Source organism: Diachasmimorpha longicaudata, chromosome 18 (assembly GCF_034640455.1).
Source record: "Diachasmimorpha longicaudata isolate KC_UGA_2023 chromosome 18, iyDiaLong2, whole genome shotgun sequence".
NCBI classification, from domain to species: domain Eukaryota; kingdom Metazoa; phylum Arthropoda; class Insecta; order Hymenoptera; family Braconidae; genus Diachasmimorpha; species Diachasmimorpha longicaudata.
The window spans coordinates 1,961,055-1,978,777 of NC_087242.1; the positions used below are offsets into that span (position 1 = coordinate 1,961,055).

The 17,723-nt window shown below is 37.7% G+C and overlaps 1 protein-coding gene across 2 annotated transcripts in view; it reads left to right on the forward strand.

The window, feature by feature from the left end:
* Positions 1-16,884, forward strand: part of Mid1 — a 50,181-nt gene extending 33,297 nt beyond the window's left edge. The window contains exons 4-5 of one of the 2 annotated variants that reach the window (XM_064137499.1): positions 4,553-4,863; positions 9,193-9,331. In XM_064137499.1, coding sequence (XP_063993569.1) covers positions 4,553-4,683 — 131 coding nt within the window. In that variant the 3' untranslated portion in view covers positions 4,684-4,863; positions 9,193-9,331. Of the gene's footprint in view, positions 1-4,552; positions 4,864-9,192 lie in introns of both variants that reach the window. The other variant, XM_064137497.1, reaches the window with a different exon arrangement.
* Positions 16,885-17,723: the final 839 nt, after the last annotated feature.

Below are 17,723 nucleotides of genomic sequence, written 5' to 3' on the forward strand. Positions count from 1 at the left end.
CTCAAATTCGACTCCCGACTGGGCTCGAGCGGACATTTTTTCTCTCTAACTAGCGGTTTTTTTGTTGAATTTGAGACTACCTCCCCGAGGTTCCCGGTGGGTGCAATTTCGGTACTTTGCGAAAAGTGGTGGCATTGTATCGAAAGTCCTCCAGCTTGCTGACAGATCTGGATTTTTCCATGACCGAGGAGACCCTGCCACGGTTTCGCACTTTTCGAAAACTATAACCTGTTGAGGTTATTTTCATCAAAGACATCGACTGCCACGATATTACAAAGGTCGGGGAAAAAAGTCAACTTCGTATTTATCGACACGACGGTGGACATTCTAATAGTGATGATTTCCCTCCCTACCATAGTGATGCAGAAATGAGACATGACGCTTCTGAATCAATCGACACCAATCAGCCCATCAATCAACCAACTCCAATCACTCTCCGGCCCATATCGAAATCCTCAACAACCGTCTCCAATCAGTAAAACCACCTACTAATTTGTCTCGTCGTAGGCGATTTCGATTTCACCGAAGTTTTACTCGAGGTTCTTGAAAAGATCATCGAACATAACATTCGAACAGACACAACCAATGATTGATCCTTGCGGACAGCCCCTGGAGGTGGGCTTGACGCCCGTTTTGTCGCTCCAGGCGATTCTGATTGTTCGGTGGTTAAGCAGCTCTCAAGTACTCTAAAGACGGTCTTCAGACAGTCTCGCGCGGCTATGAATGAGACCAACCAACTCTCGTTGTCGGAGATGGGAGTCTTGGGACAGGGACCCGGTAATCTTCTCTGGGTAATCCTCGCCAGGTTAGAGATATGAATGAAAACTAGAGACATATTCGCCATCTCCTCTTCTCTTCGTCTTCTCCTCTATTTCTTTTAATCCCAAATACCCTTATCCACCTTTCACATGCTGGGGGTCAACTGACACCAAGGACCACCGCCCCGAGGGAGTGGGTAATGGCCTAAGTGTTTGATATCATGTAAGTAGAGTAGATTGATAGGCCATGCGAGCTCTCCGAAAACCATAATCTGGCAAAGTTGTTTTCATAATAACGCATTGAGTCTCGCTCGGCTAAAGACTGGTCGACTGGGGGCCACCAGACGTTGTCCATTGCAGTCCAGCAGTCCATTGACGTATTTCTTATCGGTATCGCGATGGACTACTTTAAGCAACTCTACTATCGCATCTTCCGTAGGGCGTCTAGGCAGAAAGCCATATTGACATACAGAGATCTTGCCCTCCATATGCACTGTCATCACGAGGGCTTGGTGAATGACCTCGAAAAATTTTCTAGCCACTGATAAAAGACAAATGAGATGATAAGATTAGGGCTTTGAAACATCCTCATCCATTTTAAGGAGTGCCCACAGTACGCCCCCTTCCGAAGCACTGGGGAAAACGGTGTCCTCCAGGCAAACGTTGAAGAGTCTGGTGAAGACGTGAGATACAATACTGCGGCTACTGCGGCTTTGAAACCCTAACTTCAACTAAATCGTTTCCTGGGACTTTGTCGTTCTGAAGAATCTGTACGAGGCTTTTACGTTGTTCGTCCATCGTGTTAGGTGTGTCGTCTGTCCCAACCCTCAGGTGCTTCACGTGCTCGAGCGTGTCAGCCTGCTCGGGTGTGTCTTTATCAAGGTCATCGTCCGGTACGTGTGTGTCCGACAGTATCTCAACAGTCTCGTGAATTTTTCAGGTCGTCCCGTTCGCGGTTTTAAGGGTGCTGAGTAGCATGCCTATTCCTACTCTCAGTTGTTCGCGTCAATTTTGTAGTTTACACCCCCAGGATTCACGTTGTCTTCGATACTGACGTCCCGCCTCCTGCTATTGATCTTAGATTTCCTAATTAGCCTAGGATAAGCCGGCAGGACTACACGATACCTATTCTGCTTGATCTTACGCGCTTCAGGATGACTCTACCGACAGTAGGTGTTCCGGAGATGACGGATCAGCTTGCGTTTGTTGATCAGCTCGGCAGTCCACCACGCATTTGTAGGATGTTAATGTTTTTTTTTTCGTTACTGAGGCGCGGAAAGCGCTTTCTACCCGACTGGTTTGAGGACGATAGGTTAAATATTATAAGATCGGTCTCCACCGAGATACATTACAGCTCCTAGGAGTATAGGTGCTTACCTACCCTCCGCTAAACGCGATCTACTACGCCTCTAACGGAGACTGTCGTAACTTCGGAGTGACATGACAGTTGAGTGTTATTCATTATTTAAAGCATTATTTCTTTTTTAGTATTTCAATTAACATTCCCCCCCCCCCCTCGTGCGTCCCTTCGTCCATCCACCATAGGTTTTCGTAACGAAAAACAGATTATGGCATGAGGACGATGGGGTCGGATTGTGAGTCTTGCTGCAAACTTCACACGACTCACAATCCTCCACCTATACTAAAGTCAGCATAAGTTTTAAGGGGTTATTCTCATGTGAACGCCTATATTTTACCACTTTTTCGGAATTTTTTTTTTATGCCACAACAAACTTCAATCATGTTGATTTTTCAATATATTTTTATTTGTATTTTGAAATATACGAAAAAAATTTTTTTTTCGTTTTTTACTTTTTTAACATATATTTTTTTTAAGTCAAAGTAGTCCCCAACAAAAAAAGGTAGTTCACTGGTCAAGGTGATAGCGGCTGTTCATGTTGTCTGACATAAAAAAATCAAATGGATTATTATTCAGTAGATCTGTGGCTATCGTCCCTACCAAATATAATCAATTTCATTAAAAACAAAAAAAAATATCGAACTTCAAAAAAAAAATCACGAAAATCTCCTTCTTTTTCGTTACAAATCGTTTAAAAAAAATATGAAGATATTGTCGAAAATAAACAATTGTGGTAGGGACGATAACTATAAATGAGTAGAAGAACATATGTAAATTTTAAAGCAATCGGTTGAATACTTTTTCTTGTAGGACCTTGACCGTTTCAGAAAATGATGATTCGAGAAAAACGCGTTTAAAGTTGAAAGCCTGGTAGACAATCGCTTACGACACGTCGGCGACTATGAGCTGTAACTTATCAAATACTATGAATTTCGGTCTGAATTTTTCACAGCATGTTTTCGATAGGTTTTACTGTCAAAATATCAAAAAAAAAAAATCGATTTTTTGAAGTGCTCACATGAGAATAACCCCTTAACATCGGGTATAACCCGAAGTCTACCCCCTCCCTTCTTCGCGCATGCGTAATTTCAGGATATTACCGCGTTACCCACATGAAGGGAGAAGGGAGGGGAGACTTCGGGTCATACCCGATGTTAAAACTTATGCTGACTTTAGAATATCATCCTCATGCGATAATCTACTATTCCGCGCCGTCAAAATTTGGCAGGTCTTGGGGAGGACTTCACCACGGACTTCTGCCATTCTTTCAACATCAGCTGAGAAATTCAAGGGATGACTGACAACAGCTCGAGGAAACGGTTCCCTCGAGTTGTTGTCAGGTGGCCTGTCGATCGTTGAACCGCATGGCTGAGTCTTGTTCGGACCCCGAGGCATTGACGCTCAGCGAAGTATCCTGATACGTACCATCCGCGGGCAGCATGACGTCGATGTACCACGGAAGGTCGGATCCTGACTTCCATAATTCGTGATTTGGAAAAAATTATAATTTTCACGACACAGATTACCAAAAATTCATCTCATTCCTCATTGTGATGTGACACTATTGCGGTAAAGATGGAGCATTAGGGTCTGATAGACCTGTCATAGGATTTACTTCCTCTGAAAATAGTTTAAAAGGACAACTGCTGAAACAATTTATGCGCGGGGTCCTTAACAAACGACCTACTCGAACAAGGTATGATATAGTAAGTTTCAGAGAAATCATTCGCGAATCTTGTAAAGAGCGTTTCATATAATTACGAAAGTTGAGTTCTGAACTTCCGAATTTAGAAGTAGCTGACACGATTACATCAGTAGTTTTCTGCCACTGGAAAATCTTTCCATATTTCGATGGAACTTCGTTTGTTTCAAGCTCGTTTCATTGGTTCATCATAAATTGAATGAATGTTCTATTTTATAATAACCGAAAAGAAGGAATTTCTCACAATATCGAACCAAAATCAGTTGCTTCTTGGACCAAATGTATTATTCCCTAAAAAATGAAAACGCATGCTTTTGTAAAAAAAAAACTGTCAACGAAAAGTTTTGCCTGGTTCTGACTAGAAAGTCACAATTTTTGAAAAATACAAATGAAGAAAAAGGATCAAGTCAGGAATGGCGAATCCAAGCGTATGTGCTGCACAATCATTTTTTTTCAAAGAAAATAGTTCTCAATAGAAAAAGGGTTGAAAAACATTTTTCCATGACATAATAAGTGTCCAGGACTAGTACCAACAGTCTTGGCGTGGAATTTTTCAACTCACTCTCTATATTCATCTGATCTTCCATTTTTTAATAAAAATCTGATTGTGCATAATATTTATTGATTCAACATTGGCGACTTGGTTTTTTTCCTTGTTTGTATTTTTCAATCAGATAAAACTTTTCCTTGGCGTCATTTTTTTTATAAAAACATGTGTTTTTGTCTTTTTAGGGATCAAACAAGTGCTGAGTTGGTTTGTGAAAATCATCAAGATGGATGAAGTTCAACAACCGAAAATTTCGCGGACGTTGGATAAGGCTGTCACACACTTCGTCCCTGCACTGGAGCAATTGAAGAACTGATACAACTGGATAACATATGGGGGTGGATCGTGCGGAGGATTATGGAAATCAAATAATTTCTATAATTACTCAGCATTATGATTGTGACTTGAGGGAACCGGATAATGGGAGCTTTCTCAAAGCTTTATTGTCCCTGATCAAATCATGGAGACAGTCCTCACCTGCTACCAAATTAAATCGGTAGGGCATAAGGCTCGGATTAAAGAGCTCACCTTACATTGCAGTAATAATGGTATACAAGACTATTAGCGCGCATGAGGAAAGTCTTACACTTGAAGACTAGCATAGGTGTCTAACATCATTTATGTCTTGTGCTTTCTTGCATAGGATTGAGAAGGTGGGATGGCTTTTCATGTCGTTGTTTTCACCGAAGTTTGTTCTCATTCGACTTTTAAATAATCGATTCTTATTCGGCTTTTCATTCGAGATTCTCGGTGGTTGTTTTTTGTTTAAGCATTTTGAAACCGATGGGTTTATTATCCTACAACAAATGCACACATATATAGGATACTAGCTGACCCGGCAAACGTTGTTTTGCCATATAAATAATTTCCTAGTAATTTCTAGTGTAGACAAAAAATAGCTTACTTATTCGTGCACAATACACTCAAAATTGATAATTTAATTATTATTGATAAAATAGGAATGATTAAAAGTTAATATGAGAGTTACACTGAGATAGCTAAATAATAATTGTCAACGTTACTACTACACTTGATGCATAAACAATAATGATGGCCGACAACTGTGTAGGGAGTGAGAAAGAAAGGAGACCGGCTTCGTTCTCATCCCTACTCCGTGCTGTTTACTGGGTCAGAAGTGACACCTGTAGACATCTGGCGGGGGTAACTAATTAAATGACGATTGATCAGTTTTCGACCGGAGAGGGAAAATGATTAAATTACTGGAATGGCTATTAAAAAATAAGGGTTGATCGTAGAAGGGTGAAAATTGAGGATTGTATGTATTTTTGTATGTTGTATCATAAAAAAATAGAAATTAAAAATTTTGTCTAAAAAATAAAAAATAAAAATTTAGGGGTGGACTACCCCTAACATTTAGGGGGATGAAAAATAGATGTTGGCCGATTCTCATAGAGACCGGATAAGCACAAAAAATTTCATCAAAATCGGTCAAGCCGTTTCGGAGGAGTATGGCAACAAAAACTGTCACACGAGAATTTTATATATTAGATATGAAACTGGTGGTATAGTGGGTTACAATGAGTTATTTTATAATTTATTTTAAATACAGATTTTGCATTTATGAACAAATCTATTAATAATTTTCACAAGTCAGAGATCCGTTGAGCGTGGGAAATATCTTATATGATATGGTGGGAAACAATTATAGTTGCGTAGAGAAGAAATCATCGTGTTTCTTTCTTGGCTATATAAGGGACATTGCCAGAAGATGTGGTTCAAATCTTCTACAGTGTGGCCACATTTGCATTTTGGAGAGTCTACGATGCTGATCCGAGCTAAAGACTCAGCGAGGTTATGGTGATTAGCACGAGCCCTATTAATCCAGGAAGTTGTACTTCGCTGTAAAAATATTCGAAATATTCCCGGCCTTTGGTCAGTCCTACTTCAGTGCACCAGTTCTAAGTTTTATGAAGACTTTCTTGTTTCAAAAACTCGCGGAGATCAGTGAAAGGAATACGAAAGGGGTACGGTTCCATCGTAGTGGCTTCCCTAGCAAGACGGTCGATTCTCGGTGGTTCTTCTTTATATATAAGGACTGTGATAAGAAGACGCGCGTCACGCGATAAGCACTCTGGAGGTCCGAGTGGATATGGCGTTCATAACCATCGATTATTTTCATAAATCGATTAAGGGGGGGGGGGGGTATGGGATAAATTTTTTTTAAAAATGATTTTTTTTATTTGTTAAATCGAATGTACAACTATTGAAGAATGTTGTCTCAAAATTTCAGCTCATTCGGAGTTAAACTGACTGAGATATGACGTCAAACACGGAGCCCCATCGAAAACTGTTGAGCGCGTCGAGCAGGTAGTCGGTTTTTTTGCCCAAAACTTTGAACGCGTTTTTCTCGAAACGCCTTTTTTGAAGTCGGTGTCCACGATAACTCAAAAAGTTATGCACCGATCGTATTGAAATTTTGCACACTTGTGCAACATAGAATTGACTCCCAGCCAACGGTCCCATTTTATTTATTTTTTGCTTCTATTCGATTTTACAGCCACAAATGGCGCATTTTTAGGGCTAAAAACGTACTTTTACCTTCATCGACTGTTGAAAAAATGAAAAAAAAAATTTTCTTTTGAAAGGGCAACGTTGGCTGGGAGATATACTTCTAAAGAACTAATTTTTTTTGTCCCATGTGTTTGGGATGATTCTACGATCTTATATCCGGGACACCGCAATGTGCGGAATTCCGTTGAGTGCCTACTTCAAGTGGCTGCAACTTCGTTGATTTTCGACATTTTGTTGTCTAGACATTCGAAAACATATTTGAAATGTCACTGAATAATATGATAATAAAACTATTCAAAAATATTCAGTAGTTTTCTCAAAAAAAAATCTTCAAAAACGCTTTTTTTTGGCCCGTTATTCCATACACCCCCCCCCCCCTAACAAACAATCGATTCTCGAATCTCGATACTGGATAGTTTGAGAATACCGCATGTTTTCCTTTAGTAAGATGGATTTCATAACTCGATCAAGAACAATCGATTCTCGAATCTCGATATTCTATAATTGAAGAATCTCGCATCTTCTTTTTTAGTAATATGGTACGTCCTGTGTTACTGACAATACGTCATATTATGCACTACCAATGTTTATTTTGAAGTCTTACAAAAGAAAACAAGAAACATCGCTTCGACTAATTAGCTATTGGGATATGGGTAAAAGTATATAAATAAACTAGCAGACCCGTCCACGCGTTGCTGTGGCTAAGGTTTTTGTTATATTACATTGTATTGAACTATTTAGGAGGAACTGTAGGAGAACATCAGTCAGGGTGATCACCATGCTTTTTTACCTAGATGCCATTTGTAAAAAAATATGGCGACCTCCATGACAGATTTTCTACTACCATAGCCCCTTAGTACAATTACATTAATATTTACGAAGAAAGACGTTAAAGCTGGTATAACAGCTGGTATCTCATCTTTTAAGTTGATTCAAACTGCACACGGAGTGCAAATTTCATTAAAATCGGTTGAGTAGTTTAAGAGTCCATCGCGGACAAACAACGTGACACGTAATTTATATATACAGGGTGTCCCAGAATTGCACGTCCAGACTTTAAACTTAAGTTGGGGGTGAAATTCTGGATCGAAAAGTCCTGAGCGACTTTTTGATCAGACGCACCCTCTTCAACTTCTTCAGGGTTGAAGTTGGACGAATCAGGGGCGTGGAATACCCGGTCGCACGACGGTGAGGAAAACATACGAGTGTGGTGGTGTCCCCACCATACCGTACTACTCCCCTGCGGCGGCAGAAAGAGATGACAACCGTCGGGGGTCAAGAGGAGGGGGAGGGAAATGAAAAAAATGAACACCCGCCCGCTACATAAAAATTATTTACTCCTCCCCTAATTAATGCCAAGGGGTGAAACCAAGGGCATTCGATGGAGGAATAAATTCCCCATCGATTGAGGCCCATTAAATGTCTTAATCTAATCGAAAAGGAGAAAAAAGCAGCGTTGAAAATTACATCGCAGGAAAAAAAAACCCGGCGATTTAAGTTTCTAAAGCCCCATTGGCCCTGTATGAGATTTTCATTTTTTCTTTCAGCGAAGGAGAAAAAAAATGATCAATCGCTGATGATTTTTTTTTTTTTGGTGTTCATTTTTTTCATTTCCCTCCCCTTTCTCTTACCCGCCGCCGCCAGTCATCTCTTTCTGCCACCACAGGGGAGTAGTACCGTATGGTGGGGACACCACCACACTCGAACGTTTTCCTCACCGTCGTGCGACCGGTTATCCCACGCCCCTGATTCGTCCAACTTCAACCCTGAATAAGTCGAAGAGGGTGCGTCTGATCAAAAAGTCGCTCAGGACTTTTCGATCCAGAATTTCACCCCCAACTTAAGTTTAAAGTCTGGACGTGCAATTCTGGGACACCCTGTATATAGATGTAGCAATACAATCAATTACTTTAACTAGAACTCTTTAGTACTGTCACGAGGAAGGCACGACTGACCTAGAGGACCGGTGTCCAGAGACTGAATTCTTACTATTTGAAAAACCTTTACTAAGGGATTAAACAAGAGAACGTTTATGACTCCAGAGGACAGTTTCCTTTGAATACCACATGTGACAAGGGTTACAATGATCTCAAGATCTTCAGAGCACAGCAGATCATAAATCAGTCCCTTTCTGGAGACTCTTTCAAACACATCATAAACCTTCTCGAGTGATTTTTGTTGAAAAACAGAAGAGCTGTGTTCTAATTTTCCAACATTACCAGTCTCAATAACCACATTATGAGCATCTTGCTAGCGTCAAAGAATAATATGCATTTGCTTTCGTTTGCTACAGATCCACAAAGCACCGCGAGAAATAGTCCAGAGTTCTCCGTGCCACCATCCACCAAGAGTGCCTCCTCTTCATTCTGCGTCAGCGGTGGGACTGACACTACATCACCATTACCAACATCATCATCATCATCATCATCATCTTCATCATCATCATCATCGTCATCGAGTAATGCAACATCGTTACCAGTGCCCGTATCATTACTTTGTCTGGCATGGATTTGGGTCGGGCTAATTTCCCTTTGTACCGGTCAGATGATTTTTCTCTGGAGTCCCGCCCTTGATGCTATCTTTGTACGTAGTACTTCGAGCTGTTTGATGAGAAGCGGAACTTCCACCGTTGACAAGTCTTCACCGATACAACGCAACCACTTGTCAGTGATAAAATTGACAAAAGTAACGAAAATGGTTGATAAGTTACATCGTGTAATGTTCAATAATTTTGTGCGGGGGTTATTTATATGCTGTCAAGATAGTTGGTCTTATTGGTGGTGTCGTGCATGTAGCACAATTTGTACCACATATATTTCCTGTCAGCCATTAAAATTACATCATGTCAAAATACGTATGGAATTGAGGAAGCAGGATATTGATCATCACGACGAGGGCAGACGATCTCTTTCATTTGGCACATGGCATTGTACTCATTACAGTCTTTCAACGAGAAAGAAGGCAAGAATGTCCAGTGGGAGATTGAAGAGAAGGCGACGAAGGCTATTTTCGTTGAGTCCATCCAAGTGGAAGACACCTTACTAGCTCGCACTTCTCTTTCAGCGATTATCCCCATTGTAGAAAAAACAAAAAAAAAAAAAAAAACTCAAGATAATATTAAAAGTTTCAATGAAATGCCTGAAACATAAAGTGAAAAATATGGAAATATTAATTGAAATTAATGAATTAAATAATAAATAGTAGAATTCGTGAGGCAGGAACATTTTGGGATCCCCTTGCTTCGATTACCGATGACAGGGTCACCCGAGAGTCTATGTGTTTATGATGTCCATGACACTCTCCATTGGCTACAAGGAAAATATTCCATGTATACATATTACATCGGAAGGATGCAAAGAAAATATATGAAATTTATTTCCATTTCTCTTTTCTCCCCTCTCATCAGTGTACATCTGTATTTGCCCTTTCCAAACGCACTGCCACGTTTGGCATAAAAAACCATTTGATGTTAATAAATCGTCGCAATTCAAACACGGAATTTTCAACGTTCAATCATTAATCTAATCAATTATCCCGCCTTCAAGAATCGCACAGATGGCAACACCATGAGCGTGAAACGAATAGTATATTTCGATAAAAGTGCGACGGGGGGTGGGGACGAGTGTGAAGTTGGCGGCCCGATACGAAGCCGAGTTCAAATCCCGCCGCACCTATATCCAAAGTGTATTTTTTGGTTAATGATGTTACACTCAGCGAGTGGCAAATTTTGTCATTTCTCGTTTACTAGTTTTAGTAAACGAAATGTTTAGTCGTTAACAAGTTTCGATTTATCGTTTACAAGTGAGGGAAAAGGGAGTTTTCATGATGGACTGAAGGTAGCAGCAGTGACAAAAAATATAATTTCATTATTGTTAGCGTTTGTTCAATGAAGGCAACTCTTCCAGAAAGAGAGGGATATGAGTAATCGAAGAGAATGAATAAACTAAATTGAACGTAATGTGGTGAGATTTGTTTTTACGTTCAAGTGAGACAAAACGACATATAAATAATGTGAACCAACCCATAAAAATAAATTAGGGGAATGGAAAGTTATGAGAATTGGATAGTTACTGAGTACCTCTTCAGAAGAGCCCTAAAAATAATGATATTTAAAATACAATAATAATGCTAGTAATAATATATTATTGAAATAACTGGAGAAGAATGAATAATGAATGAATTGATGATTATAAAATTGAATGACAACAGGAAATAATAATGCCGTGATGATTTAATAATAATGTCGTCGTATACAACTCACCTATGAATGCATAAGAACATAAAATTTTATTTATAATAAAGAAACCACAATGGGTAAAACGGCTATATAAGACATCAAGAGATTTAAAATCCACCCAAAATTTAAGTCATACTGACGTATATGCAACACAAGTAGAATCAAATAGTAGTGAGGCAGTGATAGAACTGAGAGTAAACTATGCAATTATAGAAACTACCGTTGGAAAAAAAAGTATCATTTTGCAAAATAGAAAAAAAAAACACGGAAGACAGATACTTCCATGAAAAAAAAAATAATAATTATAATTAAAGAGCGAAATGCAGAACTCAATGGATTGATAAATTGAATTCTTCAAAAATAAACAATTTTATTGAAGGTTGAGAGTGATTATTGTAATTGAAGTATAATATGTGTTCGTTTAGATATTATACACATAATAGCTCTTATATCCAATGGACGTTGGAGATGAGAAGGAACAATGTAGAGTGAATAAATGATGGATGATAGGCTTGAAAAGTAATGCAAGTTCGTTGACTTGAATAATGGAAAGATGTGAAAAATGGCAATGGGATGCTAAGAGTGGTAAGCAAGTCAAGAACATGAGATACTTAATTAAATAAGTGAATGGAGTCAACTACGTTGATTCCAGTGAAAACAAATTTAATAATTTCAAAAACAAAAATATACATACATTTTTGTAGCAATGAAGAAAAACACAAAATATTCTTAGGTAAAACGTGATATGGTGATAGAAGATGAAAAAGTGTGATTTTATCGTTTCCCTCCCCTTTTACTTTGAGCGTATCTCAACACAGTTTTATTGTTATCATTAATTTTTTCAGTAAAATTCAAAAGTTTCAAAATGGAATGGATCGATTATGATTGGAGGAGTTAATGATTCATGAAATGGCGATGGCAGAGGGGGCGGGGAGGGGAGGGAGAAGATGGGTCATAGATATAGATATATAGATGTTTTGAAGGAATAATAGAAATATCATGAGATGGGCTTAATGGAAATTCCCGAACAGTACAAATCGCACCCCGATTCGATTGTCGCTTCTATTCCACACTCACTGCCACATATTCTGCCTCTTTTTTTGTTATCGAGCACGAGGATATAGGTCACAATACGCACAAATCCAATATGGCATTAAGACATGTATGAAGTTGAGTTCGATGAATTATGTGTTTTATTTTGCATTTAGTTTGTATGTATCAGTATTTTCATTTTATGGACTATCTGTAGCACAGGAAATATCTGAGTCTGGTATTATCGAGTCTAGGACAAGTGAGAGTGACTCAAAATTTACTCCAAGTGTCATTACTGTAAAGAAAAACTTGCTCCACTGAACATTCATCACGAATGGAAAATTATGAAACAAGATCACAGTTTAAGGACCTAAGTGGACGAAATAAAGATAAAGGAAATGTCGAATGTTTGAAAATTTTATCAGTATCATCACCACATCTTCGATTCAAAATTCTAGGAATAATTTTTACCTCCAAACCCCGTAATTTTTTTGACGCCGGGTTATCTCTTCTTGAGATCAGATTGAATGTCTGCATTATTCGAAATCAATATGGCCAACTGCATGTTATTTACTGAAGATTTTTATCTGTAATCCACTGAGAAAAAAATTGGTTTTACCAAATGTCCATTTACTTGAAGAAAATATTTCTTTTTTCTATCGTTTATTTGTGAAATCGAGGAATACTTGTATTGTTCTAGAATATGATCATGTTAATTATAACGTTGAGTGAACTCCTTCAATAATTATGAACATTAAGTAATTCATCGAAATTCTTTTCTCAAGAAAATGAGAAATTTAGAAAAACAAAATAATTGTCAATGGAGTTCATTCAAGGTCAGGGATAAAATAATCATCTTCTAGAGTGATATGATTATCGTGATTGAAAGCTAATTGTGTCTCCCTTGGCAGGGATTAGACTGCAGAAATACAATTTTTAGAAAATAAATTCTTCTCTGATGTAAATGGATATTTGGAAAAAATTATTTTTTTTCTCCATACTTACACAGAAAATACTAAAATCGTAAGATATGAAATTTAAATCATAACTTAAAATAACATAACTAAAAAACGTAATTTCCTATTCATAAAATGTAATTTACGATTTTCAAAATGCAAACTGTGAGTTCAAGCTCGTAAATAGCGAGTCCCTAACTCACCAATTACAATTTCAAAAAACGTTAATAATAATTCTGAAAATCATAATTGTTGAGATTCGACCTCATAAATTAGGTTTTTTTGAAGGTAAAATATGAGTGATTTATGCTTTTTACTCCGGCGTTTACGAGATTTCAATTTTGTCAAATCCTTGATTGATGAAATCGTAAATACAATCGAAAAGAAAAAACAATCGCCAATAGGATATCTTTACGTTTCAGATGATTCTGAATCGTCTGAGCCCAACTTCCGGAGACAGTTTTTCAAAAAATGTTCAAGACAATTTCAAAAATTTTGTAAAAAACGCTTATCCTTTTGTAAAAAGGACATACACCTCAAATCTCGAATCGAATCGAACATATCGAAATTCCGTAACACTTATTCGTGATTGGTAGATACATTCACAGCGGCGAAAATTTGAATTTCACAAGTACACAAGTATCAAGTAAATCAAGTCAAAGGATGAGTTAATTAGTAGAAAATAAAAACTTAGTTAGAAAATGGAAATGAAACAAGTTACTCATCAAATGTAAATATCTATATCTTATCGAAACTCCTGTATTTTCCAAGTCGTCTTACAGCTTCAAGACATTTAAAATTTTGCATGTTGCCTACAAGTGGGAAATAGATCAGCTGTGAATATATCAGCAATTTTTAAAGATCCATGTTTACGAAATGATGACGTGTTCAACGTCATACGCGATTACTTCAGGATCATTTTGGTATAATTATTTTGAATTTAAATATTACATTGACTTTTTATATCCCTATAATTCAACTGCTCTACTCATACAGTAGTTAAAATAAGGTGCGCTCACCACAAATGTGACTTAAATAAAAAATATCACAACAATTAAGATTAACCAAATCGCGCGCGGTGGCGTGCGACTATGTCTCGTTAAATCAATAAAACAATTACAAGTGTCAGATGGATCAAATATTCCAATAGTATTCTACAACTGCATAAATTCGTAGTAATTTGACATTTACAAATTTTTAATTGGTTTAATAAGCGTCTTTCGCCGTATCTTCAAAATGCCTGTAAAATTTAAAAAAAAATGGCTCTAAAAGTGGAACTTAGGTGATTCAAAATCATCTGAAACGTGAAGATTTCATATTGGCAAAAAAAGTTTTTTTTTCAATTGCGTTTACGATTTCATCGATCAAGGATTTGACGAAATTGAGATCTTGTAAATGACAAGTAATTTACGTTTTCCAACTCGTAATTTACTTTTTTTGAGACGTAATTTATGGTTTGAAAAACGTAATTCACATGTTTAAAAATCACGAAAATTACAATTGATTATTTTTCCCACCCAAATTTCAGCCAATAGAATTGCACCATTTGTTGATATTTTGTATAGCCTACCTCGAATATCAGCGATAATTTTTTGAATATTTTGGTAAACAAACGACACTTAACCAAATAAACCTCTTTTCATGTCATGGCACAATTCTCTTGGCCGAAATTTGGATAGGAAAAATAATCCCCTGAATACCACTCGAGCTTCAAAATTATAGAATATTTCCCTCTAGGTTCCCTGCATACAAATGAAGTCGTCAAGTTTTTCAGGAAAAATCACTCGTGCTTCGCACTCGTGATTTTTTAGCCTGAAAAACTTGACTCCTTCATTTGTTTGCAACGAATCTATCGGGAAATATTCGATAATTTTGAACCACTTGTGGTATTATATGTGAAAATTCGTATTTTACGATTAGTTTTTTCTGTATGTAGTTCTCAGTATTTAAAGATAATTGTAATTGTCTACCGCTCCCATCTGGTTCCCAAAATCCAAAAAGACCTCTGGATAATTATCCTTCCAAAAGTCCTCATTTGAAAAAATCTCTCGAAGAAAAATTCTGTCTAGACCGACACCCACAAAAACGCCCCGATAACTACAATAACCAAAATGTAAACGTACACAAATTAATTGTAATATCCTCAGAAATCTAGTGATTACTGATTTTCAAATTAAAATCTGTAATCCTTCTTCCTCTTTCTCCGAAGAGGAATTTTCCAAAAGAGAAAATTTGGAGAGACATTTTTATCAGGAGAGGAAAATTTGGAGAGAAAATTTTGAAAAACATTTTGTCCGGAGAGATAAATGTCGGTCACCTTCCCATTTCATTTTTAAATCTGAAAAAATACGTTGGAAGTTAAAGGACTTTTGTTAGTTTCACTCAGCGCTTCGAGCATATTCAGTCGGTTTTAATTGTGCATCTTGTGATGAGTCTACAAATTATTTTGCTTCCCATTTAGCATAAGGAAATTTCGCAAAATTACCGGACGTAAAGTGTTTTAACCGCCGTCAATTAAGGAATGGCTGCTATGGCCTGGGCAATCACGATGTCACTTTCCAGGTAGGAATTCACCAATGGCCCAGGCTTCACCCAAGATATTCCCAAGACTAGGTGAGCTTGCATCAGGCTTGGCACCCAAGCCTGGACCAGTAGTGGATGAGCATTGGAATGTAACGTGGGGCCAGGCCTGGTAATGAGGGCTGGCCCAAGCTAACTTATTAAGGCTGGTCCAGGCCTTCGAACCAGCACCCTACCAGGCTCATATATTAAAAAATGCCGAGGCTTTATTCAAACAGTTTATAGTACTGAACATATCCAGATAAATGACAAATGAACCAGATACCCTGTGGCATTCGAAAACTTACTTTACACTTATGTAACAATATGGGCTCAACAATTAGGCATAATACCATAGGGAATTGCCACCCTTTGGTTTGACGTGTAAGTAGAATCAGCATACCGGCTAGTTAAGAAGAAATAAATTTCAGCGAGTTGGTCAGTCTGGGCCCAGGACTGGTTGAGGAGCTATGAACCGAGGCTCAATGAACCAGACTTTTCCCAGGCTTGGCACAAGCTTGGTACCCAGGTTTGATATCAGGGAAGGATCCAAGCCTGGGCTTTTTCTGGTGTGACTAAGATACCAAGCCTGGTCGAGTCTAGGATTACCGAAGCTTGGTCAGCCGAGCCTAACCCACAGTTGGCCCGGGCGTGAAGCTTGGCGACTCCTACCTGGGCTGTGGAGAAGAGTTGCATAGTGCAATTGACATACTTAGTTCTTCCATTTTACTAAGTGAAGGGTTTAAAGATTTCGTTGGATAAACTATCATATTAAAAATTAAATTAGTGATATTTATTAGAAGCCACTGAAAACCGAATTTAAATGATTGAAATGTACACACAGAAATAAAATGTCCGCAAAATAAGAGATTTTAAACGTACGGTTTTGAAAACGTAAATTACGAGGTTGAATACGTGAATTATTATTTTAAAAACGAAATTTATGATTTAAAAAATGTAATTTACGGTTTTTGCAACGTAAAAACTGTAAATTACGATTTCAATTAACGCAACGTAAATTACGAGATCTCATCTAGTAAATTACATTTTTGGGGAGGTAAAATAGAAGGTCATTTATAAAATCTCAATAAGGCAAAATCCTTGATTTATGAAATCGCAAATGCAATCGAGAAAAAAATTTTTTTTGCCAACATGGAACCTCTCTCTTTCAAATGATTCTGAATCATCTGCGCTCACCTTTCGGAGACCTTTTTTCAAAAATTTTTCAAAGCAATTTCGAAAGTATTGCGAAAAATGCTTATTAAACCAATGAAAAATGCAAGTACCAAATTACTCAGAGTTTTTTCTGTTGCAGAACGTTACTAGAAAATTTCACAAATTTAACACTTTTTTCTTTTATTGCTTTTACGATTTCAACAATCAAGGATTTTACGTGATTGGTTCGCGTAAATGAAAGGGAAAGAAGCGAAAAACACGACGTTGGACTTCGTATTTTCCGCCCCAAAAAATGTAATTTACGACGTCGGATCTCGTAATTTACGTTTTTTGAAATCATAATTATAGGGAAATATGCCCTGAGTGTCAGGAGTTTGAAATAAACTAAAACCAATGCTTCTTATTTTAAGAAGTATTACATTAGTCGATTATATTAAATAAACGATTGAATACAGCAACTCCGATAAATTCCGGATTAAATGGAACAATGGATGTAAAAAGAAATAAGTTTGGCGATGTACTCTCGGTTAAGTCGGGGAGCGAACTGTCCTCCACTTTTCGTAGTTCTAGGGCCCTCAGGCCCACGTAGACCCCTTTTGTTTATGACCGGAAAACAGCCAACGCTGCCAGCGTCCTAATGTTTTCCAGATGAAAATCCGGGGTGTCGAGTGGAGTACACACAAGGGCCCCCTTGTCCTCTACTACGTCCTGTTAGTTGGCCCAACGTATTATTGTTTTGAAAAATTCCCTCACATAATCTACCTTTTCAAAATCGTAAGTTACGTTTTTTAGAATCGTAATTTACATTTCAAAAATCGTAAATTACGTTTTAGAAATCATAATTTAAATTCTCAAAATCGTAAT